Below are 25,287 nucleotides of genomic sequence, written 5' to 3' on the forward strand. Positions count from 1 at the left end.
CAGGGCAGAGGCGAAATTCGCAGCCAGGACCAGGAGTGGGAAGCCTAGATATTCCAGGAGGCTATCCACCAGTTCCTCTATGCTAACCAGTTGCTTTTCCAACTGCACGAATCTATTTATGGAATATCTTATCGCTTGGCTTGGGACGCTTCAAGTCAGATGTGAATGACGTTGCTTGTTGAGTCTGGCGTGATGAAGTGGACTAGATGATGTTTCCTTGGTAGGATATCTTGGAAATGGGAAGATGTTGAGGTCACTATTTATCATTCTTTTCTTGGGCTGTTACTTTTCAGATTTTCCACCTAAATCCCCCACAGCTGTTCTGATGACACCGTGAACGTGAAGTCTAACTTCTCGAAGGACGGTACTGTATAAGCCTAAGAGCGACAACTGCGTGGACCCTCCAAATATCCACAGCAGAGCGTAGAAGGCCTTGGCGCACTTGCTCAGCTCCTCGTCTCCTGCCTCAGCGTCATCCCCCTGCAAGAAACCCACGACTCCGAGCGTGAAACACGTGACGGTAGCGAGACACAGGAGACCGAAGGTCGCCTTAAACCTCAGCGTATTGTTTCTCCCGACGGTCATCTTCATGTTTATCATTTGGAGCAGTATCGCCTTCAGCCTGTGGCTGTTGCAGAAGAGGTAAATCTTCAAAACGGATAAGAAGAGGGCGACTGTCAAATTCCAGGCCCTGTAGGTCAGGATGCTGAGGGCGTTGTCTGATCTCGTTATGGGAGGAGAGTACAGGTGCCCCACGGCCATTGCCAAAGTAACAACGAGTCTTGCTATGGACAGAAGACGCCAGCCTGGACCGACCTTAAGTCTTCCATCCCATTGGCAAATCGTGTAGGGAATATCTCCGGACACCTTCAGGAAAAGGAACATAGTTCTGACGTTCACCATTGAGGCGAATCTTAACGAAACTGGAATATCTAACTGGAAATGGGACAGAGGGCTACTTCAGAAGTCTAGGTGGAAGAGCTGGAAATAGAACAAAAGGGCTTCTTCAGAAGTCTAAGCTAGAAAAACTAGAAATAGAACAGGAGGCTTTAGAGATCTAAGCTAGAAAAACTGGAAATAGAGCAAAGGGTTTCTTCAGAGGTCTAAGCTGGAAAAACTGGAAATAGAGCAAAGGGTTTCTTCAGAGGTCTAAGCTGGAAAAACTGGAAATAGAGAAAGAGGCTTATTCAGAAGTCTAAGTAGAAAAGCTGGAAATAGAGCAAGAGGCCTCTTCAGAAGTCTAAGCTTGAAAAGCTGGTTATAGAACAAAGAGCTTCTTCAGAGATCTAGTCTTGAAAAGCTGGAAATAGAACAATGAGCTTCTTCAGAGATCTAAGCTTGAAAAGCTGGAAATAGAACAAAGAGCTTCTTCAGAGATCTAAGCTTAAAAAGCTGGAAATAGAACAAAGGGTTTCTTCAGAATTCTGTGGTGGAAAAAATTGAAAGAGAACAAGATGCTTAATCAGAAGTCTAAGCTGGAAAACCTGGAAGTAGAACAAAGGGCCTCTTCAGAAGCCTGTAGTGGAACACTGAGCGTGGACAGTCACTAATTTAGTCCTTGTTGGCGAATACTGGACACTGAACACCCCAGAGAAAAAAATACTCTTTTCTCCAGACTTTAATAGAAAATTAAGTGTTGTGTGCGAATCACTCTTTTCCCAAACAACCTTATCGCCAGCAATCACTTACACTAATTGACCTGATAAGGAAATTACAAGGGCCCGTGCCTCTCTCTCTCTCTCTCTCTCTCTCTCTCTCTCTCTCTCTCTCTCTCTCTCTCTCTCTCTCCAGCAAAGAGGAAATCCTTAGAAATAAAGAAATACAAAACTGTCAGGCCTTTATTTACAAAAGAAAGTATAACTCTGGAGATAGAAAAAAATCATTTAGAATGAGATAAAAGTGATAGAAAAAAAACATGAGATAAAAGGTAATAACATCTCAATGGGAAAGAAATTTGACGCTTTATGACTTGACCAGGAAACTGATTCTTGTCCTCATTGTTTGCTACCCTAATAAAATAAATCACAGACGGTCTGTGGACTCTTGTTTGTCCGTCAGTTCCTGATTTTGCCTCCCAGGAAGTCTGAAGATTCTCCATGACCTGTAAGTGAAAAGCATTATTATACATACATCATGTGTTTTTATCTCTTTATCTTGAAAGAAATTAGATCTTGAAACCTCACCTTATGCAATTATGTAAATGTTTATGAACACTGTATCCTGCTTGCTCATTCATTATTCATGCTTACAATAACGTTTGTTTGCATAGCCATTTCTAATGCTTGGTTTCCTTGCATATTAATGTATTTTTATCTGTTCATTAATTTATTGTGATATCTTTCTCTGCATTTCTCTTTACCTTCTCTTCCCAATGAACACCAAATTCTTTGGAAGCTTGAAATTCGAGTCAATGGTCCCTTTATGCTTGTTTCGTATGAATAGGGTTCATCTTCTGGATAATAATAATAATAATAATAATAATAATAATAATAATAATAATAATAATAATAATAATAATAATAATAATAATAATAATCTCTGCCACTAATGAAAATAAAAAATAAGAATCAATTTAGGCAAAGCCTTAATAGTTACTGGCAACCATACATCCAATATATAGGTAAACACGTGGATGACTGCTGTAAGACTCAACCAATTTACCTCTCTTTATCCTGGCGTTGCTCCAGCTGAGCAATGGTGTCTGGGAGAGCAATCCCAGAAGTCTCAGGCAAGGTCAGCATAGCAATGCTTGCTATGACGGAACACGCACCAAACAGAAGCGATGGGGCCCATGGAAAAGTAGTCCCCTAGAAAAAAAAAAAGAAAGAAAAAAAAAAAGAGATGGGTTGAAGCATGTGCCCTGAGGAACGCCGCAGTAAGGAGGTACATATCACTGAATAGAGAGTCATAAAGACGTGGTAATTTGTAGACATTTATTGAGAGAATATCTTGAATTATAGTGATAGATACATAGATAGATAATAACAGTAGAAGTATTAGTATTAGAACAAGAACAAAAAGAAGAAGAACAATAAACAGAACAAGAAGAACAGGAAAAGAACAAAAGGATGTAGACCAAGAAAAAGAACTAGAACTAGAACTACAACAAAATCAACAACAAAAACAAGAACATCAACAACAATTAATGACAAGAACAAAAACAAAAAGAACAAGATGAGCAATAACAAGCAGAACAAAAAAAGAACAAGCACAAGAAGAAAACCAAAATCAAGAAGAAGAGCAAACAAGAACAAGAACGAGAATTAATGAAAAAAAAACACCTCAAACTCACAAGAATCTCAGTGACAAAAGGCGACACGATCGACCGATCCTGGACACCATGAAGCAAGTTCGAGTCTCGGCTCCGAACTTCGGTGGGGGGGGAAAAGTCCGACGATAGAAGATGATGATCTGGAAGGCCGTAGATATGGCCACCTTCCCAGCCATGGCCAGGATCATGATTAGCCATCCGTATTCTGAAGAGTTTTAAAGAACAGACGATTTAGTCTTGGGGTTAATTGTTGGGGTTTTTGTATGTCTGTCAGGTAGGTAGGGAAGATTTGTCTCAGTAGTTTCTTTTTATAATTTTTATGCATTATTTTGATGAATTCGTCGCTAAGGACCCCATGTTGTGCAACATATTTTATATACTGTAGGACTCCCCCAAGGATTTCAGTCCCACAACACCTGCCCAACGATGTCCTTCTGGGTTTAAGGTTGATACGTTGCAAGAAGAGAGAGAGAGAGAGAGAGAGAGGAGAGAGATGAGAGAGAGAGGAGCAGACGTCCGTGAGCCAAAAAAGAGGAATTCCAGAAAAAAAAAAAAAAAAAATGAGTTTTTTTTCATTTTTGTTATCAATAGATCCAATCTGTAATGCATTTTGTATCAATTTGACAAATACCACGTTTTTGTCATGAATCCCCAATTGGGCGTTTTAATAGCCTAACTTGAGTACAGAAGAAAAGTCAGTAATAAGAAGGATAGAGAAACTTCTACACAAAATAGACGCGGAAGACATAGCCATTATTTTCAATAAAAACCTGTATTAATGAAGGTCTTTTCCCCAGAATTATATTCTTATTATGATTTTATTATTATCATTATTATTATACTTCAAATAAACATACCCACCCTTTGGGCGAGGAGATACAGCAGAAAGCGGCAAACGCCGCTCAGAAGGAAGCTGAGGCTCTGGAACTCGCCTGCCGAACTGGAAACGACGGGCACTGGAAGAGAGTAGGCGGGAGCTTCCATGAGACCATACGTTACCTTACTTACAGACCTTACAGTTCGTTCGGGTTGCCCCAGGTCCCTCAGTGTGAGGCACATCTAATGTCTACAGAGTTTGCTAGTACATCTTCCGGTTATATTTTGCATCTTCCATCTTGGAGTGGTCTGGGATGCAGTTTAGATATTTGTCGAGGCTTTTAATTTCTTAACACTCTCCGCTCACTCCCTGATATATTCCTCAGATGAGCTGGCAACGCATTGAATAGACGCTGCATTATCGATGCTGGTGCGTAGTGGATTAATGTCCTGTGTGCTTTCCTTATTTTTCCTGGTATTGTTTTGGGCACTATTGATCTACTCTGCTTGCTCTTTCTGATATTTTTAGTTCCATGATATTTTTGTTATTCCTTCTATGTGTTTCCCATGCCCTGAATTATCATGTAGCGTTCTCTTCTCCTTTCTAGACTATATAATTTTAATGATTGTAGTCTTTCCGCAGTAGTCAAGGTCCTTAACTTCTTCTATTCTAGCTGTAAAGGACCTTTGTACACTCTCTATTTGTGCAATATTCCTTTTGATAGTGTGGGTACCATATCATATTGCAATATTCGTAAGTGGACTACGAACATATGTTTTATAAAGCATAATCATGTGTTCAAGCTTTTCTTGTTTTGAAGTGCCGTAACAACATTCCCATTTTTGCTTTACATTTTGCCAAAAGAATTGCTATTTGATCATTGCATAACATGTTCCTATTCATCATCACACCAAGGTCTTTAACTGCTTCCTTATTTGTGATTGTCTCATTATTAGGTCCCCTATATGCATATAGCTTTCCTTCTCTGTCTCCATAATTTATTGATTCAAATTTATCAGAGTTAAATACCATCCTATTTTCCTCTGCCCAAATCATATACTTTGTTAAGGTCTCTTTGTAGAGCGTTCCTATCTTCATCACAAGTAATTTCTCTACTTATTCTTGTGTCATCAGCGAAACTACTCACTACCAAATCCTTAACATTACTGTCTATGTCTTCAATCATAATAACAAACAGTATTGCAGCTAACACCGTACCTTGTGGCACACCGGATATTTACCTGGTTTCATCCGATTTCTCATCGTTTGCAATAACTATCTGTTTTCTGTTGTGTAAAATTCTTTTTAACCATCTTCCTATTTTATCTACGATATTGTGTTTTCTAATTTTCTTTGCTAACTATATTATGGTCTACTTTGTCAAAAGCTTTTGCAAAGTCTATAAACCACATCTGTTTCATTTCCGCTTTTCATATTTTTGAATATGTTCTCACGGTGGACTAACATTGGGTTTGTTTGTGCTTTTTACTCCGGGTACGAAACCATGTTGTCCTATATTAAACAAATTATTTTTTATTAAATGTTTCATAATATTTTTCTTCATTACCCTTTCATACACTTTCATAATATGTGATGTTAGACTCACAGGCCTATAATTACTTGCCTCAAGTCTTGATCCACTTTTGAAAGTAGGGGTGATATATGCTAATTTGTGCTCATCATAAATCTTGCCTGTATCTACACTTTGTCTTAATAATATTGCAAGTGGCTTTGCGATAGAATGAACTACTTTCTTTAACAAAATAGCAGGGATTCCATCAGGCCCTGCAGCAGCTCCATTTTTAATTTCATTAATTGCCTGCACAATATCAGCTTCATTAATTTCTATGTCAGCTAAATATTCACTATTTTCGTCCCTTACTTCTATATCATTATCTTCATTATCTATTCTAGGGGTGAATTCTCTCTTTATATCGTTCTGCCAGTATGTTGCAAATTTCCTTTTTTTTCATTCGTTAATCTCCCTTCAATTCTCAGAGGGCCTATTTCTATTTATTCATCTTCTTCGCATATGGTATAATAGTTTGGGGTTTTGCTTGATATTTAATAGGGTTTTTTCTTCCAATTCCCGTTTTTCATTTTCTTTTGATTGTATAATCTTTTGTCTGCATTTTCTATCTTACTTTTTAGTTCTAATACTTTCCTGCATTTTTTTTTCTTTTGCAAGACCTTTTTCCACTTTCTGATTTTCTGGAAACAAGATCCTTCTGTCTCTTGGTATGCTGAATGATGTTTACTTTCTTCTTCGGTATATATTTATCCACTATTTTTCTCTAATATTTTATATAATATCCCCGTATTACCCTTATGTCATCGCTTACGAAAATGTTATCCCAATCTTTGTTTAATTCTTCATTTATTTCTGACCATTTTATATTTTTACTGTAGAAGTTGTATTTTCCATATCCTTCCCACTTTTTCATTTCTTGCTTATCTCTGTTTTCACTTGCTTTGGAATGAACTGTTAATTCTATGACATTATGGTCTGAAATACTCGCATTATAAACTATTATTTCTTTAACATAATTCACCTCGTTCACAAATACTAGGTATAAGTATTTTCCTTTCTTGTTGGCAGGTGATTTATTTGTTGAATGTTGTATTCTAGTAGCATATCTAATAGCTTTTCGAATTGCCTCTTATCTTCTGCACTACTATTACTCTCTTTTTTATATGTATAAGTACATCAACAATCTCCTATTCGTTCTTTTCCATTCTACGAAAGGAAAGTTGAAGTCACCAGATAGGAGAATAGTCCAGTCCTTGTGATTTCTACAAATATCATCCAATTTTTCAATTATTAAGTCAAACTCTTTAGTATTAGGAGGTCTATATATTACTATGTTCATTAATTTTTCAGATTCAAATTCTAAGGCTATTAGTTCACATTCTGAGTTACTATATTTCTCATATATTTTCCTTGTTTTTTGTCTTTCCCATATATTGCGGTTCCCCTTGATTCCTATTTTTCTATCTGATCTATAAGTTTGGAACCCTTTTATTTGATCATCATTCCCAGTCTCTTGGGAATACCAGGTTTCACTATCATTCATATCTATTTTCTTTTCAATTTGGGTTAGTTCTTCTAAGTACTCTATTTTTCTTTTTGAGTTACTCGTAACTAACCCTGCGCATTCATCACTATGATGGTTTGCGTGTTTTCTCCTTCATTTAATATTGGTAGTAATAAGGATTTTCCCATGTCTCTTTCCTGTTCTGGTATGTTGTTCTTTTTTTCATTTCCAGAAATTCTGACATTAAAAAATCCAACTTTTCCATAATATTTGATCTTCCTTCATCATAATTATTCATTTTTGTGTCTGAATCTGCAATTTTCTCCGTTTCTGCAATATCCTCTTGCATAATAAATACAGTTATTATCCCTTGAGTAGAATTTTGGAGCTGATGCATTGAAATTTTTTGCTGACATCTCTGCATATCTCACTGGTGGTTTGCTTTTCTCTTTTACCTGATATTCTTGATTTCTCTCTTTATTTGTTTCTTTCTTATTTTGGATTTTATACTTGGTTGGTTATTTATTTGATTATGATTCATGGCTACAGGGTGCATATATTTGCATTTTTTTGTCGAACTTACATCCTTTTCCTTCTTTTGGTTTTTGCATATTTTTGGATGCAGATCTCTGCAATCATCCCATATCCATCTAAGGTATGCACATTTACCATATATTTCATAGTTGTGACATACCTTAGGATGTTTTTGTAGTAACATCTTCTCCAAATCTGCAATTCCTTCTTTTCAAAAGGTTGCAGATTTTGTCTTTCTTGTCTATTTTTTCCTCTTTGCCCGTCATTGTGTAGATCTGGGTAGAGCCTCTTCGGGATTTTGCTTTTCTGTTGCCATATCGTAATTTATTTCTTCGTAGGTATGCTGCTTTATTGCCTCATATGTAGTATCAATGAGTATCTCTGCATCCATACTTTTATCTTGTTCTTTGTTTTCCTTATTTTTTTCTGTCATTTCATTTTTGTTTTATTCTCTTCCTTTTCCTTCTTCTTCTTCTTCTTCTTCTTCTTCCTCTTCCTCTTCTTCTTCATCCTCAACTATTTGTACATTCAATCTTGATTTAATAAAATTGTCTATCCATGATAGACATGTTGAACAAAAAATTTTTGTATCTTTTCTCATATCTTGTATTACCTCAGCACACTGTGGATGGGTCGGAATGTTGCATGCAGCACATTTTCTGATTAGGTTTTGTGGATTGACTATGCTATACCAAACTTACACAGTTTGCATGCTTTTGGCATTCTTTTTCCTAATGCGTCAATTAGGATATTCACAAGATTCACCTTATTCATTTTCTTTGTCGGAATATGTTGGTTTATGTATATTTTCCTTTATGAGTCTCTTGACCACTTGGATTTTATTTGGAAAGGGTCATCGCTCAGGTTCCCGCCGTTCAAGGAGAGGCCGTAGTAGACCAAGTTGACGATCAGGTAGTCCACGTAAAGGATGCTGGTGATCCAGCGCAGTTTGGGAGTCCTACGGTGAGGAGGAAGTCCTGTGGTAACTTCTATATTGTATCGTAGTAGATTTGCTATCTGACTGAGGCAGAATTTATCTCTCACACAAGAATTTGCCCTCAGTTTCTGTCCAGAATTTACTGTCTCTCTGAAGCAGAATATATCTCTCCACTAAACTAGAATTTGTAACTCTGTTCCTCTGCAAAATTTACTGTCTCTCTGAAACAGAATTTATCTCTCCACTAAACTAGAATTTGCAACTCAGTTCCTATGCAGAATTTGGTATCTATCTGAAGCAGAATTTATCTCTCCACGAAACTAGAATTTGTAACTCGGTTTCTGTCCAAAATTTACAGTCTCTCTGAAGCAGAATTTATCTCTCCACTAAATTAGAATTTGCAACTCAGTTCCTATGCAGAATTTACTATCTCTCTGAAGCAGAATTTATCTCTCAACTAAACAAGAATTTGCCCTCAGTTTCTTTCCAAAATTTACTGCTTCTTTCAAGCAGAATTTATCTGTTCATTAAACTAGAATTTGTAACTTTGTTCTTATGCAGAATTTACTGTCCCTCTGAAGCAGAATTAATCTCTTCACTAAACTAAAATTTGTAACTCAGTTCTTATACAGTTTCCCACTTAAGTAGGCCTATGTCTGTTATGTAGAATTTGTAATGATTTTATGATAATAATCTCATAGACGTCTAACTGTCTCCTTTATACACAAATCCCGTTTAGTATACAGACGGTACCATTTATGCCAAATTTGCTATGTACGATCATAGAACGCCTGTATAAAGCTACTGAATTACCATTTATGTAACCACACGTACCTGAAAAGTATGGCTGTCTCTTTTATCTTCTCGAATACAACTTCTTTCATTCCTCTATTCCTCGGTTTGCTGCCGGTAGGCGCGTTCTGGAGTTAATAACAAGAATAACAGACTTTAGCGTTTATTTGATAACCTCCAGTAGTTTGGAATTTTGATACTAATTAATGTATATATGTATATATATATATATATATATATATATATATATATATATATATATATATATATATATATATATATAGGCATACAGCAGGGTCCAATAAAACACATCAACAAGGCCATAGTTTATTCAAACGAAACGTTTTCGCACATGTTCTACGTGCATTTTCAATCTGCAAATATAACATAAAAATCATTAAAATTTACAAAAAGATATAAAAAAAAAATTAAGAGAAAAAAAAAGGTTATTATTAAAAACTTTTAAAATTAACATTATTTAAAAAGGTTACAGTAAAAAAGACCCAGTGCTCACCAAACCGTTCAGAGGAGAAGGAGAAGAAACGAATGACCAAGATTTGACCACCAACCTACGACTTCAGTTATGCGAGATAAAGAGGGGAGGCGGAAACGTTAGAGTTTAAAGAAGGAACAAGCCGTTTGATGTATAATGACTCAAGGGTAGTTAAGTAATCACTATGGCTCGTACCACCAATAATGGAGAAATGCTTTTTGTTGACTTCAATTTTACATATAAAGAACCATGCCTCTATATGTAAAATTGAAGTCAACAAAAAGCATTTCTCCATTATTGGTGGTGACCTTTCACAGCGAGCCACCTGGGAGATTCGTCTATAAACCTGCAATCGAATGAGTTATCCATTAATAGTCTAAAGTTGAATGCTAAAAGGTGGTTAGGGCCGTCAGTAGTTACTCTTCACGCAGAGCACTGTGGGGATTACTTTAGGGTTATTTGCGGCGTCCCTAAGGAACCTACCTTCAACCCCTTTCATTTGATCTTTCTCCTTCTACCTTACTTTCCTCAACCCTCCCCAAATAATTGTTTCATTTTGCAACTGTGAGGTTTTCTTCTCGTTAAACCTTTAAAAACCTTCTTACTGCCAATTTCTCTTTCAGTGCTGGATGACCTCAAAGGTCGCAGCGCTCAGCCTTGGGCCTGGATCTTACATCCCAGTCCAAAGTGTCGTATTATCAGTGTCAGTGGCTCATCCAAGAATCTACCTTAAGTGAACCAGTTTTGATTGGTTAGTGCTTTTATGTACGTTTTATAATTGTACAACTTTACTTCTTAACCATACTGACCATAGAGCAGGTATGATGAAAATCCCCGTGGCAGATGTCACGAACAAGAGCCATCTCCAGTCTCTGATCAGGTATGCCAGCCCGCCCCAGACCATGACAGCGCATGCCCAGGGCATACCTGCTAATATGCCCAGACGAGGTCGAAGGCGAGCCTCGGCTATCTCTACCACTGTAGCAAAAATGGTGAGCATAAAAAAAAATATATATATATATATATATATATATATTATATATATATATATCTATATATATATATAATATATCATATATGTGTGTGTTTATCTGTATGTAGGAATTTCAGTTATTTATCAATTCGTTTTTAAAATTATATAACTATACATTTCATGAATCTCTCTCTCTCTCTCTCTCTCTCTCTCTCTCTCTCTCTCTCTCGTCTCTCTCTCTCATTTTGCTTGGTGAGACGTTACCGTGGCACAGTCTGATTAATCAACAGATATCACGAATTTAACATACGTCTGGAAATTTATAAATATCTAGAAGTGTTCGTGAACTGTCGGTAATAAGATTAGTGTGAAAATAGTTATATAAAGCCTCTACTAAGTTAGTTTATCAAGTGAAATACTGTAAATCAGATCAAGATGGCAGTAAGTTCCAACTGTGGAAAAAAATGGCGAAATTTAGCGTGTTTAGCGGATTCGCAATATGATGAAGTAGCATGAAGGGAGCTGGCATTTTTCATCTATGAGATCAACAACAGCCCTAACCAAAAAGATACAAAAGCATTCATAGATATTTAGAAGGATAGGATCCACTTCAAACTGGAACAAATCAACACAGAAAACATCTTGAAAAATAATTGAAGAAGTTCAAATAAAATTCAAGTGGTCAAGAGACTCATAAAGAAAATATACATAAATCAACTATATTCCGACAAAGAAAATGAATAAGGTGAACATTGTGAATATCCTAATTGATGCAATTGGAAAAAGAATGCCAAAAGCATGCAAACTGTGTAAGGTGTGGGATAGCATAGTTAATCCACAAAACCTGATCAGAAAATGTTCTGCATGGAACATTCCGACGCATCCTCAATGCGCTGAAGTAATGCAAGATATGAGAAAGGATACTAGAATATTTTGCTCAACATGTCTATCATGGATAGACAATGTTATTAAATCAAGACTGAATGTATAAATAGTTGAGGATGAAGAAGAAGAGGAAAACGGAAGAGAAGTAAACAAAAATGAAATGACAGAAAAAAATAAGGAAAACAAAGAACAAGTTAAAAGTATGGATGCAGAGATACTCATTGATACTACATATGAGGCAATCAAGCAGCATACATGCGAAGAAATAAATTACGACATGAAAACACAAAAGAAAATCCCGAAGAGGCTCTACCCAGATCTACACACTGATGGGAAAGAGGAAAAAAAAAATAGACAAGAAAGACAAAGTCTGCAACCTTTTGAAAAGAGGGAATTGCAGATTTGGAGAAAAGATGTTACTGCAAACATCCCAAGTATGTCACAACTTATGAAATCTATGGTAAATGTGCATACCTAGACGGCTATGAGGATGATTGCAGAGATCTACATCCAAATATGCAAAAAACCTAAAACAAAGAAGGAAAAGGATGGTAAGTTCGACAAAAATGTAAATATATGCACCCTGTAGCCATGAATCAAAATCAAATAAATTATCAATCAAATAATAAAAATCCAAAATAAGAAAGAAAACAAATAAAGAGAGGAACAAAGAATATCAGGTGAAGGAAAAAGCAAGCCATCACTGTGATATGGAGTGTTCAGCAAAATATTCAAAGCATCAAGCTCCAAGATACAAGCTCAAGAGATAAGAACTGTATTTATGATGCAAGAGGATATTACAGATACAGGAGAAAATTGCAAATTCAGACACAAAATGAATAATTATGATGAAGGAAGATCAAATATTATGGAAAAGTTGGAGTTTTTTAATGTCAGAATTTATTTCTGGAAATGAAGAAAAGAACAACATACCAGAACCAGGAAAGGAGACATGAGAAATCCTTATTATTACCCATATAAATGAAGGACAAAACACGCAAACCATCATAGTGATGAATGCGCAGGGTTTAGTTACAAGTAACTCAAAAAGAAAATAGACGTACTTAGAGAACTAACCCAAATGAAAAGAAAAATAGATATAATGAATATAAGTGAAACCTGGTATTCCCAAGAGACTGAGAATGATGATCAAATAAAAAGGGTTCCAAAACTTATTGACAAGATAGAAAAAAAATAGGAATCAAGGGGGAACCGCAATATATGGAAAGACAAAACAGGAAAAATATATGAGAAATATAGTAACTCAGAATGTGAACTAATAGCGGTAGAATTTGAATCTGAAAAATTAATGAACATAGTAATATATAGACCCCCTAATACTAAAGAGTTTGACATAATAATAGAAAAATTGGATGATATATGTAGAAATCACAAGGAATGGACTATTCTCCTATCCAGAGACTTTAACTTTCCTTTCGTAGACTGGAAAGAATGAATAGGAGATTGTGGTTGTATTTATACATATAAAAAAGAGAGTAATAGTGGTGCAGAAGATAAAAGGCAATTCGAAAGCTATTAGATATGCTACTATAATACACATTCAACAAATAAAAAATCACCTGCCAACAAGAAAGGGAAAATACTTTAGACCTAGTATTTGTGAACGAGGTGAATTATGTTAAAGAAATAATAGTTTATAATGCGAGTATTTCAGACCATAATGTCATAGAATTAACAGTCCCTTCCAAAGCAAGTGAAAACAGAGATAAGCAAGAAATGAAAAAGTGGGAAGGATATGGAAAATACAATTTCTACAGTAAAAATATAAAATGGTCAGAAATAAATGAAGAATTAAACAAAGATTGAGATAACATTTTCGTAAGTGATGATATAAGGGTAAATACGGAGATATTATATAAAATATTAGAGAAAATAGTGGATAAATATGTACCGAAGAAGAAAAGTAAACATCAGTCATGCATACCAAGAGACAGAAGGATCTTGTTCCACAAAATCAGAAAGTGGAAAAAAGGTCTTGCCAAAGAAAAAAATGCATGGAAAGTTATAGAACTAAAAAGTAAGATAGAAAATGCAGAACAAAAGATTATACAATCAAAAGAAAATGAAAAATGGGACTTGGAAGAAAAAACCCTAGTAAATATCAAGCAAAACCCCAAACTATTATACTCATATGCGAAAAAGATGAATAAAAGAAGAATAGAAATAGGCCCTCTAAGAATTGAAGGGAGATTAACGAATGCCCTAGAATTGATAATGAAGATAATGATATAGAAGTAAGGGACGAAAATAGTGAATTTCTAGCAGACATAGATATTAATGAAGCTGATATTGTGCAGGCTATTAATGAAATTAAAAATGGAGCTGCTGCAGGGCCTGATGGTGTCCCTGCTATTTTGTTAAAGAAAGTAGTTCATTCTATCGCAAAGCCACTTGTAATATTATCAAGACAAAATGTAGATACAGGCAAGATTTATGATAAGCACAAATTAGCATATATTACCCCTACTTTCAAAGTGGATCAAGACTAGAGGCAAGTAATTATAGGCCTGTGAGTCGAACATCACATATTATGAAAGTGTATGAAAGGGTAATGAAGAAAAATATTATGAAACACTTAATAAAAAATAATTTGTTTAATATAGGACAACACGGTTTCGTACCCTGAAAAAGTACACAAACACAACTGTTAGTCCACCGTGAGATATACAAAAATGTGAAAAGCGGAAATGAAACAGATGTGGTTTATCTAGACTTTGCAAAAGCTTTTGACAAGGTAGACCATAATATATTAGCGAAAAAAATTAGAAAACATAATATAGTGGATAAAGTAGGAAGATGGTTAAAAGAATTTTTACACAACAGAAAACAGATAGTTATTGCAAACGATGAGAAATCGTATGAAGCTAAGGTAATATCCGGTGTGCCACAAGGTACGGTGTTAGCTGCATTACTGTTTGTTATTATGATTGCAGACATAGACAGTAATGTTAAGGACTCGGTAGTGAGTAGTTTCGCCAATGACACAAGAATAAGTAGAGAAATTACTTGTGATGAAGATAGGAACGCGCTACAAAGAGACCTTAACAAAGTATATGATTGTGCAGAGGTAAATAGGATGGTATTTAACTCTGATAAATTTGAATCAATAAATTATGGAGACAGAGAAGGAAAGCCATATACATATAGGGGACCTAATAATGAGATAATCACAAATAAGGAAGCAGTTAAAGACCTTGGTGTGATGATGAATAGGAACATGTTATGCAATGATCAAATAGCAATTCTACTGGCAAAATGTAAAGCAAAAATGGGAATGTTGTTACGGCACTTCAAAATAAGAAAAGCTGAACACATGATAATGCTTTATAAATCATATATGTTTATAGTCCACTTGAATATTGCAGTATGATATGGTATCCACACTATCAAAAGGATATTGTACAAATAGAGAGTGTACAAAGGTCCTTTACAGCTAGAATAGAAGAAGTTAAGGACCTTGACTACTGGGAAAGACTACAATCCTTAAAATTATATAGTCTAGAAAGGAGAAGAGAGCGCTACATGATAATTCAGGCATGGGAACAGATAGAAGGAATAGCCGAAAACATCATGGAGCTAAAAATATTAGAAAGAGCAAGCAGAGGTAGATTAATAGTGCCCAAAACTATACCAGGAAAAATAAGGAAAGCACACAGAACATTAATCCACTACGCACCAGCATCGATAATGCAGCGTTTATTCAATGCGTTGCCAGCTCATCTGAGAAATACATCAGGAGTGAGTGTAGATGTGTTTAAGAATAAGCTCGACAAATATCTAAACTGCATCCCAGAACATCCAAGATTAGAGGATGCAAAATATACCGGAAGATGTGCTAGCAACTCTCTGGTAGACATTAGAGGTGCCTCACACTGAGGGACCTGGGGCAACCCGAACAAGATGTAAGGTCTGTAAGGTCTCTCTCTCTCTCTCTCTCTCTCTCTCTCTCTCTCTCTCTCAAAACTGTTAACAAAAATTTTTTTTTTTTTTCAAATATTCATGTCCACCTTCCCTAACAAACCCAAAAACGTAGATTTCAAATGGACCTACGGTCTCGGACCATACCCACCCATTATGTAGCAAGCGTTGGACATAAAAGGCATGATAACTCCCATTAGAAATCGGCAGATTAGCAGGGCTGACAGGTTACCCATCCAGCTGGAAGCCAGACCGAGAGTGGTGAAAGCAATGACCCCGAAGACTAACACCCCTTTTCGGCCATACCTGAAGAGGAAAATGTTATTATTATAATTTTTTTTTTTTTTTTTTTTTTTTTTTTTTTTTTTTTCTGTCTATCACAGTCCTCCAATTCGACTGGGTGGTATTTATAGTGTGGGGTTCCGGGTTGCATCCTGCCTCCTTAGGAGTCCATCACTTTTCTTACTATGTGCGCCGTTTCTAGGATCACACTCTTCTGCATGAGTCCTGGAGCTACTTCAGCCTCTAGTTTTTCCAGATTCCTTCTCAGGGATCCTAGGATCGTGCCCCTTAGTACTCCTATGATTATGGGTACGATTTCCACTGGCATATCCCATATCCTTCTTATTTCTATTTTCAGATCTTGATACTTATCCATTTTTTCCCTTTCTTCCTCTTCAACTCTGATGTCCCATGGCATTGCGACATCAATGAGTGATACTTTCTTCTTGATTTATTATTATTATTACCTGTTGTTAAGTCAGCAACTCTATTTATGAACAGCAGAATAAATATTAAGGAAAATTATTTTGGGGACTTCATGAAGAAGAAGAAGAAGAAGAAGAATAAGAGGAAGAAGAAGAGGAAGAAGAAGAAGGCATGGACGATATCCTGACTCACTTGTCGGCCAAAATCGCGCTCAGGAGCGATCCGACGAATACCCCGCCCATGTAAATGCTCTGGTAAGTCGCCCTCAGGTAGCTCCTCTCACATATCAGCTCGAACTGGAAAATAACGAATGGGTAGGCAGATAAATAAATGATAAATAAATAGATGAATAAATAAAGAAAGAAATAATTAGTTACTACACGAGAAATCTTTATTCGTAAGGGTCGTGTTACTGAAACCATTCGATTTCTATTATGGAAAATGAGAGAAATGTCTATTTTGAAAAGCTATAAGTGATATTACCTCGGATGTAATAGTATTTGTAAAGACAGACTTGTCGAAATCCCACTCAATACACTGCATGCTCTCGTTGGCTCCATCGTAATGGGAGCAGTACCTTGTAGAAGAAATAAATAATAATAATAATAATAATAATAATAATAATAATAATAATAATAATAATAATAATAATAATAATAATAATAAATTTTATTTTCAGCTCAAGGCTATAAACATGGAATATACAAAAATAGACAATAACATACACAATCTAGATATGTAAGATAATATAAAAAAAATTGTTTAATTAAGCAAAAAATTATTCCATAGGTCTTAAACTGGAATCTTTAAGATTTATTGAATATGAGATATAACTTTTAAATCTGGAATGAGGAACTGGAAAGAGATCATTTATTGATTCCTGATTTCTATTTGTAAGTGATGTTTTTTTTTTATCTACCTAATAAACTTGTTTTGTAATATCCCCAAATTCTTCCAATTAAAGTCTTTGTTTTCTAACTGCATCCCTTGTTTTCAATCTAAGTCCTTCGTTTTCATAACCCAATTTTCCTTATATAACTGACAATAACATTTGTTTATACATACTCGGTCGCAAATCTCCCCAACTTATGTCACTTTCACCACTCACAAAGTTTAAAAAACACCTTTATTCAACAACACTTACCTGTCACTATTATTAAAGTGTCTTTCAGGAAATTCGGGAGCTTCACTGGCGTTCTGTAACTTAAGGAGATCATCACTGACGAAGGTGTCTGAAATCTCACGTGGTGGGTGTCCTACTCCTACGCAGGTGAACTTGACTCTGGGCGCTATGAAATATACGTATGCATATGCATACGTATATTTATGTGTCTATAAGCATGTATGTGTGTATGTATCACTTAAGATATCTTCGTGCATACCTAGGGTGACCATTTATTTGACTTGCGAAAGGGGGACAAAAATATATAGTAAGCCCATGCGCACTTGCACTTAGGTTGAGTCGTTATAAATTCAGAAGTTTAATACATAAGTATATTCAATGACAGGTGATGATAAATGAGGAGGTCTATCAATCAGTGTTTTTATTCAGATATCATCGCTGACATTTTAAACAGAAAATTATTCTATAAATTTTAAGGAAAATAATAGACAATATTTCAAAAGAAAAAAATCTTAATCATTCTTTGGCGTATTTTTGGCTTGATTTGATCTTTACTAAGTATATTCAATAACAGGTAATGATAAATTAGGTTTATCAATAACATTGTTTTTATTCAGACGTTATTCATTGACATTTTAAATAAAAATTAGTCTCCTATTTTTAAGGAAAATTGTTGTAATTACATAAAAAAAGAAGGCTGAAAGGGGGACATTAGGGCGTCCCCACAAGACCGCAATTTTTTGGGGGATAAAGAGTCAAAAAGAGGGACTGTCCGCCTCAAAGGGGGATGTATGGTCACCCTATGCATACCTATAGATTGATAACGCACTTTCTCAACAAGAAAACTCATTTTTCTGACAGAATATTTGACTTTATATGACTTCAGAAGTCACATTCCTGAACAACAATCCAAATGACTTACAATACCCCATGGTGACATAGTGCAAGATGCTCCACCAACCGGTCCCAAGTCGGTCTAGCAGCTCGTCGAGTTTGTTGATCATTGGGGCTGACATAGCTGGAGTGGGCAGCTCTTTGCCAGTGAGAAAGGTAGGCCTAAGTACTCTTATCTTGTCTATTGAAATATTAAATTACTGGACTGCATTTTTAGAGTGAGTTCTTGGTGGTAAATATAGGCTAGATTCAGTCAGTATGAATTGGGTATAACTGCAACACCTTTCAGAAACACTTATAATCCCTAACCTAACTTGGGGTAGGTTAAGTGAGGTTAGGTTAGGAAGATTTTGCTTACCACTACCTTCTTTACTGCAGAAGCAATTGCAAGCAACAATGAAAGACAGGTTTGGTTTTGATTAGGCCTAGGTGCACTGCTTTACAGTAACAGCAATTAAAATCTTGCATTTGTTAAATAATCTTCTTCTGGTGGAATCCACAACTGCTGTAAGTTTTGCCTCTGTTTTTTATCCTTTTCTACGCAGCCATTAGCACAAGTAAACGCCACTGAATGGCTTGAAAAGTCCTTCAAACCTTTAAGAAAGTAACGTTACAGATTCTCGACACAAAACAGCCCACAGAAGAGTATAGGCGACCTTCTACATAGATACAATCCTAATGCACTGCCCTACTCTGTGTGATCTGAATCAAGCAGTTTCACATTGTCTATTGTTACAACATTCACTTCAATCTTTGCTGTTGACGGGATTTAAAAAAAAAAATCCTTATGTCACCAGAAAATAACAGTTTACCACCTTTTATCACGACCAGGCAATAATATAAAAAATCAAAATCACAAATAAAAGTGAAGGACACTGCCCTTAATCCTTAGATATGTCTTGTGATGTAACAGCAAGATATATATTGATTAATTCTGTACAGAGGCGATGTCATTGTTATATATCATTGCCATATTATTCTGTGTTGGTAGCTCTCCGGTGGAGCTCCTGGGCTGTCAAGAGTGAAGAGTTGAACTTGTCAAATACACGTTTATGTGACCTAGTGTATGTATATATATATATATATATATATATATATATATATATATATATATATATATATATATATACATATATAAATATATATGGGTGTGTGTATGTGTAATATATATATATATCTATATATATATATATATATATATATATATATATATATATATATATATATATATGTATATATATATATTTATATTTGGCAATGTGTGTATGTATGTATGTATGATTGATATGGGCGCCCGGGCCGTCGGTCTGACGGGACTGAGATTCGGAATGGAGACGGATTTCCCCCCCGGGAAAGTCGAGACCTACGTTCGGGAGCCCGGAAACCCCCCGGGACCCCAGGCTCCCAAAATTTCTCCAGAAGTGGATTACTACTACTCCGCACTCCTAGAAACCAGTTAGATATGGAGCCAAGAACCCGTAGAGTTATTGGTTTGTTTCTATGCCTTTTTCAAGTGTTAGGTCACATCCATGCAACTGACTCTATAAATACGGATCTCTTGCAGTCAAATTATCGATTACTTATGGCAGAAATCGATTTTATTACTTTTTTATTTACTTATAAATTTCTTATTTTTCAGGCTATACCTACTAAATTCGTTTTCTGAATTAACATACTGTTTTTTAGGCTTTCTTCGAATGATAAGAATTTGATTGCTTATAGTTTCCAATTTTTATCTTCCGATGCTGAATTCAAAATTTCCTTGTACATTGCGCCATTTCTAATTTTCCGTCAGTGATGTTTTACTACTAACTCTTTTTTTATAGTTTGCCTCACTTCCAGTGTTCCTTTTGTGTTGTTTCACGCCTGTTTTTTTTTTCTTCTTCTTTTTTTTGCATGTTTCGCGTTGGTTTTAATTAAGGATGCGAGACTCATACAGCTCAGCTTTAGAATTATGTAAGTGGGATAACGCGTCTGTTTGTTTGTTTGTATGTTTCTTCCAAGGAAACGTCTAGACCAGTGAATCGATCACTATGAAATTCGTCACACAGTTTAAGCTAAAATAGGGTTCGAACATCAGCTAATTCGATTTTTTTTAAACATACACAATTCCCCCCAAAAAGTTATCACTTCTAACCCCTCCCCCGTATGTAACTTTCTTATCTTTGGGCTGATTTGGTTCAGATTTGAAATGTAGGTTATTGGTGCTAATTGCATTACTTCAAAATAGTTATGAAGCCGTTCTGGCCCTGGGGGATCCCCTTAAATACAACTTTCTTACTTTGGAGCTGATTTTGATCAAATGCAAAGCTTGGGTTACTGGCACCATAAATTACTATAAGAACGTTTGGGATCCTGGGAGACCCCCTATGCCCCCTTCCTCAATATAACCAAAATCAACAACAGGAACAAGAAGAAGAACAAACAAGAACAAGAACGAGAATTAATTAAAAAAAAATAAAAAAACACCTCAAACTCACAAGAATCTCAGTGACAAAAGGCGACACGATCGACCCGATCCTGGACACCATGAAGCAAGTTCCGAGTCCTCGGCTCCGAACTTCGGTGGGGAAAAGTTCCGACGAATAGAAGATGATGATCTGGAAGGCCGTGGATATGGCCACCTTCCCAGCCATGGCCAGGATCATGATTAGCCATCCGTATTCTGAAGAGTTTTGAAGAACAGACGATTTAGTCTTGGGTTATTGTTGGTTTTTGTATGTCTGTCAGGTAGGTAGGGAAGATTTGTCTCAGTAGTTTCTTTTTATAATTTTTATGCATTATTTTGACAAATTTGTCGCTAAGGACCCCATGTTGTGCAACACATTATATATACTGTAGGACTCCCCCAAGAATTTCAGTCCCACAACACCTGCCCAACGATGTCCTTCTGGGTTTAAGGTTGATACGTTGCAAGAAGAGAAAGAGAGAGAGAGAGAGAGAGAGAGAGAGAGAGAGAGAGAGAGAGAGAGAGAGAGAGGAGCAGACGTCCTTGAGCAAGAGGAATCCAGAATGAGTCACTTAGTATCATTTGTCGACTAGGCTCAAGATCCAATTTGTAATGAATTTTGAATAAAATATCCAATTTGACAAATACCACGTTTCTTACATGAATCCCCCAATTGGGCGTTTTAATAGCCTAACTTGAGTACAGAAGAAAAGTCAGTAATAAGAAGGATAGAGAAACTTCTACACAAAATAGACGCGGAAGACATAGCCATTATTTTCAATAAAAACCTGTATTAATGAAGGTCTTCCCCCAGAATATATTCTTATTATGATTATTATTATCATTATTATTATATCTTCAAATAAACATACCCACCCTTGGGCAGAGGAGATACAGCCAGAAGCGCAACGCCGCTCAGAAGGAAGCTGAGGGCTCCTGGAACTCGCCTGCCGAACCTGGAAACGATGGGCACTGGAAGAGAGTAGGCGGGAGCTTCCATGAGCCCGGAAAGGACCATGAAGAGGAAAGGGTCATCGCTCAGGTTCCCGCCGTTCAAGGAGAGGCCGTAGTAGACCAAGTTGACGATCAGGTAGTCCACGTAAAGGATGCTGGTGATCCAGCGCAGTTTGGGAGTCCTGTCGTGAGGAGGGAGTCCTGTGGTAACTTCTATATTGTATCGTAGAGGATTTGCTATCTGACTGAGGCAGAATTTATCTCTTCACTAAACAGGAATTGGCCCTCAGTTTCTGTCCAGAATTTACAGTCTCTCTGTAAGAGAATTTATCTCTCCACTAAACTAGAATTTGTAACTCTGTTCCTCTGCAGATTTTACTGTCTCTTTCAAGTAGAATTTATCTCCCCACTAAACTAGAATTTGCAACTACGTTCCTATGCAGAATTTGCTATCTATCTGATGCTTAATTTATCTCTTCACTAAACTAGGATTTGTAACTAGGTTTCTGTCAAGAATTTACTATCTCTCTGAAGCAGAATTTATCTCTCAACTAAACAAGAATTTGCCTCAGTTTCTCTCCAGAATATACTGTCTCTCTTAAATAGAATTTATCTCTCCACTAAACTAGAATTTTTAACTCAGTTCCTATGCAGAATTTACTGTCTCTTTCAAGTAGAATTTATCTCTGCACTAAACTAGAATTTGTAACTCAGTTCCTATGCAGAATTGGCTATCTATCTGATGCAGAATTTATTTCTTCACTAAACAAGAATTTGCCTCAGTTTCTGTCTAGAATTTACTCTCTCTGGAGCAGAATTTATCTCTGCACTAAACTAGAATTTGTAACTCATTTCCTATGCAGATTTTACTGTCTCTTTCAAGTAGAATTTATCTCTCCACTATTCTAGAATTTGTAACTCAGTTCCTATGCAGAATTTACTATCTATCTGATGCAGAATTTATCTCTCCACTAAAATAGAGTTTTAAATTTAAACTTTTTATATCCCTTTTCTCAATATCTTGTTCGATTTTATTCCCATTTACGTAACAAAAACTAATATATTATTTGTTAATTATATCCGTCAGAAAACATTAAATTATATGAATTCAGCTTCATATCTACAAAGGTTAAAAGTATTATTTCGAATATGAGCAGTTTTTGCAAACTATAAAACGATTAAAATTATTGTTTATAATTGCTTAAAGATGGAAGATTTTCGTTTTAAAGGTTTGCTTAACACGAGAAATGAAAGATTTTGTATTACACATCGAAAAATATAAAAAAAGATGGTTGCAATTAAGGTAATCATAATACCCAAGAACCAAATGTGGCTTTAGCTTAAATGTTTATAGTTTTAACCTTCACCTTCCCGCGGGTAATTACTTAATACAAGCACTCCACTTTAAAGTGGGAGAATTGAAGTCAATTAACAAACACTCGACCTAAGTGCAGATCACTTCATCACCTCCTTTGCCGACTTACTTTATCAGGAGAGGCCAAGTACTTCCCCTCTGGCACCAGTGGATTTCGTTCAGTCCTTTATCATTGGCGTTTTTAGAAGATCGAGAGGACCAGTTACTGGAACACGAGTTGAAAATCGCTGGTTATATCTCTTGGAATACCTTGCGAGACGTAAAGAAGATCGTCTCCACAGTGTATAGTTCCAGTTCTCTCTCTCTCTCTCTCTCTCTCTCTCTCTCTCTCTCTCTCTCTCTCCGCTACTCTACTCTAGAAAGTGAGTTTAATAACTTTTATTCTTTTTTATCCAGAAATGAACATTTCGGTGTTTTTTTATCTCTGCATAAAGTGATAGGAAAAAGAAAATAAAGTTTTAATCGAGAAGTGGATTAGAAACTTTGAAGTTTCAGTGGATTTTGAACCTCAAGAATTAATGTGAGGAAATCTGAAAAGATATCATGAGAAAATGACATTGACTTTCATACAAGTTACGCCACAAACGAAAAAATGGACTCGACACGTAAACTTTGACAAGTATCCCGGACACTTTCATTCAGATTTACCTTTATATGTGAAATATAATTCACCTAAGCGTGATTCACTACATAAACTAGAGACACACATCTACCCAGATTTACCATGCATGTGATGTAATGGTTTTTAGCAACGGTATGCAAGTGAAAAACATGAATATATGCTTATAGTTGAACTAAGCCGAGACAGATTGTAATTACTGGTCATTTGAAATTAAACCTCAAGAACCCATCAAAAGAAAGAGATTTTGTTTGTGGAGAAATATTGAAAAAGAATGATGATATATTACCTCTCCCTCAGAAACTCCACTGCTGTGAATTCCTGTTGCCTGAGTTCAGCTTTTATTAAACGTCTTATAGAAGCAGATATTTAAAAAAGGTCAAAATGGACGTCATAAAGCGTCTGTTCTGCCTGATGAAGATCTTCGTGGTCTTTCCTTTCCAAACTTCCAAGACGACCCCTGACGGAAGGCCTCGTCTGAGCTGGATGTGGGTAGCCTACTCTGTAGTCAAGACGATTCTGGTCGTCTCCTTATCAGTACCGTTTCTCTTCCTGCCCCTCTTCAGAAAGCCAGATAATCCAGTGACCAGAGTAACAGACAGAGGTTGGGCTCTTTTCTCCGTCGTCGTCATTGCTGTCCATGAGATTTACACCCTCGTGCGCTGTAAACTGCTCCAAACACTGTTCCACGAGGTTCAGTCTCTGGGACTTAGGAAACCAAGCAAAAACGATTACTCTAACATAAAAAGAATCTTATTAGGTGTGGGGTTATGGCTCGGCTTCGCTGTTGGCTTTCAAGGTTTCATTAATCTTGAGCAGAGTTCATCAGAAGAACCAGTCAGCCCACCGGCTTTCTGGACGTTAATGACCAGTACATTTGTCTGGTTAAATAATGGAACTTCAGGACTAATCGTCATTGTACTTTTTACCATCTTAACAAAGGATATGAGGGTTCATCTCAGTGCCTCAGTCAAGCAATTAATGGAAGAGGAAACTCAGTCGATGGAGAAGTGCCTTCTGAGAAGAAAAAAGAAAAAGACTCGATTCATAGTAACATCACCCTTAGGCAGAAGTGTTCTACATCACGAAGCCAGACCCAGCACCCTAGCGAAGAGACAAATGAGCATCGCACAAAAGCGTCTCATGGACCTGGAAAGACGAATCCTCGACGTGGAGAAAATCAACAGATTGATGATGGACTACTTCGGTCTTCCTCTCCTGTTGGCGAACGTCATGATGACCTTGGGAACCACTTACTTGCTGTACTTCCTGATCGACTCCTATCTGGAAGGAGGGCAGTTCAACTGGATTATTTTCATCATGATGCCTTCCATGCTCATATACTCTGGACTCATTTGCGCTGAGACGGATGCCTTCAACGAGACGGTGAGGAGAACTTTCACGTTTGTAGAGTGTTAAAAAGTGTTTCCTTATTCTCTTTGAAATGGGTTAATTTCGATCATCATATAGGTCTGGAGATTAGAAATCC

At 36.3% G+C, this 25,287-nt stretch overlaps 1 protein-coding gene and 1 pseudogene across 1 annotated transcript; both read right to left on the minus strand.

The window, feature by feature from the left end:
- Positions 1–1,837: 1,837 nt before the first annotated feature.
- On the minus strand, positions 1,838–21,983 carry LOC135213399 (organic cation transporter protein-like). Its single transcript, XM_064247374.1, has 4 exons — positions 21,727–21,983; positions 20,882–21,066; positions 2,662–2,807; positions 1,838–2,101 (listed from the first exon to the last, which is right to left on the minus strand). Exons 1-4 carry the CDS (start codon positions 21,866–21,868, stop codon positions 2,023–2,025), a joined length of 552 nt encoding a protein of 183 aa, XP_064103444.1. The 5' UTR covers positions 21,869–21,983; the 3' UTR covers positions 1,838–2,022.
- On the minus strand, positions 3,095–19,039 carry LOC135213218 (solute carrier family 22 member 20-like; annotated as a pseudogene).
- Positions 21,984–25,287: the final 3,304 nt, after the last annotated feature.

This window comes from Macrobrachium nipponense, chromosome 42, assembly GCF_015104395.2.
Source record: "Macrobrachium nipponense isolate FS-2020 chromosome 42, ASM1510439v2, whole genome shotgun sequence".
Taxonomy (NCBI): Eukaryota; Metazoa; Arthropoda; class Malacostraca; order Decapoda; family Palaemonidae; genus Macrobrachium; species Macrobrachium nipponense.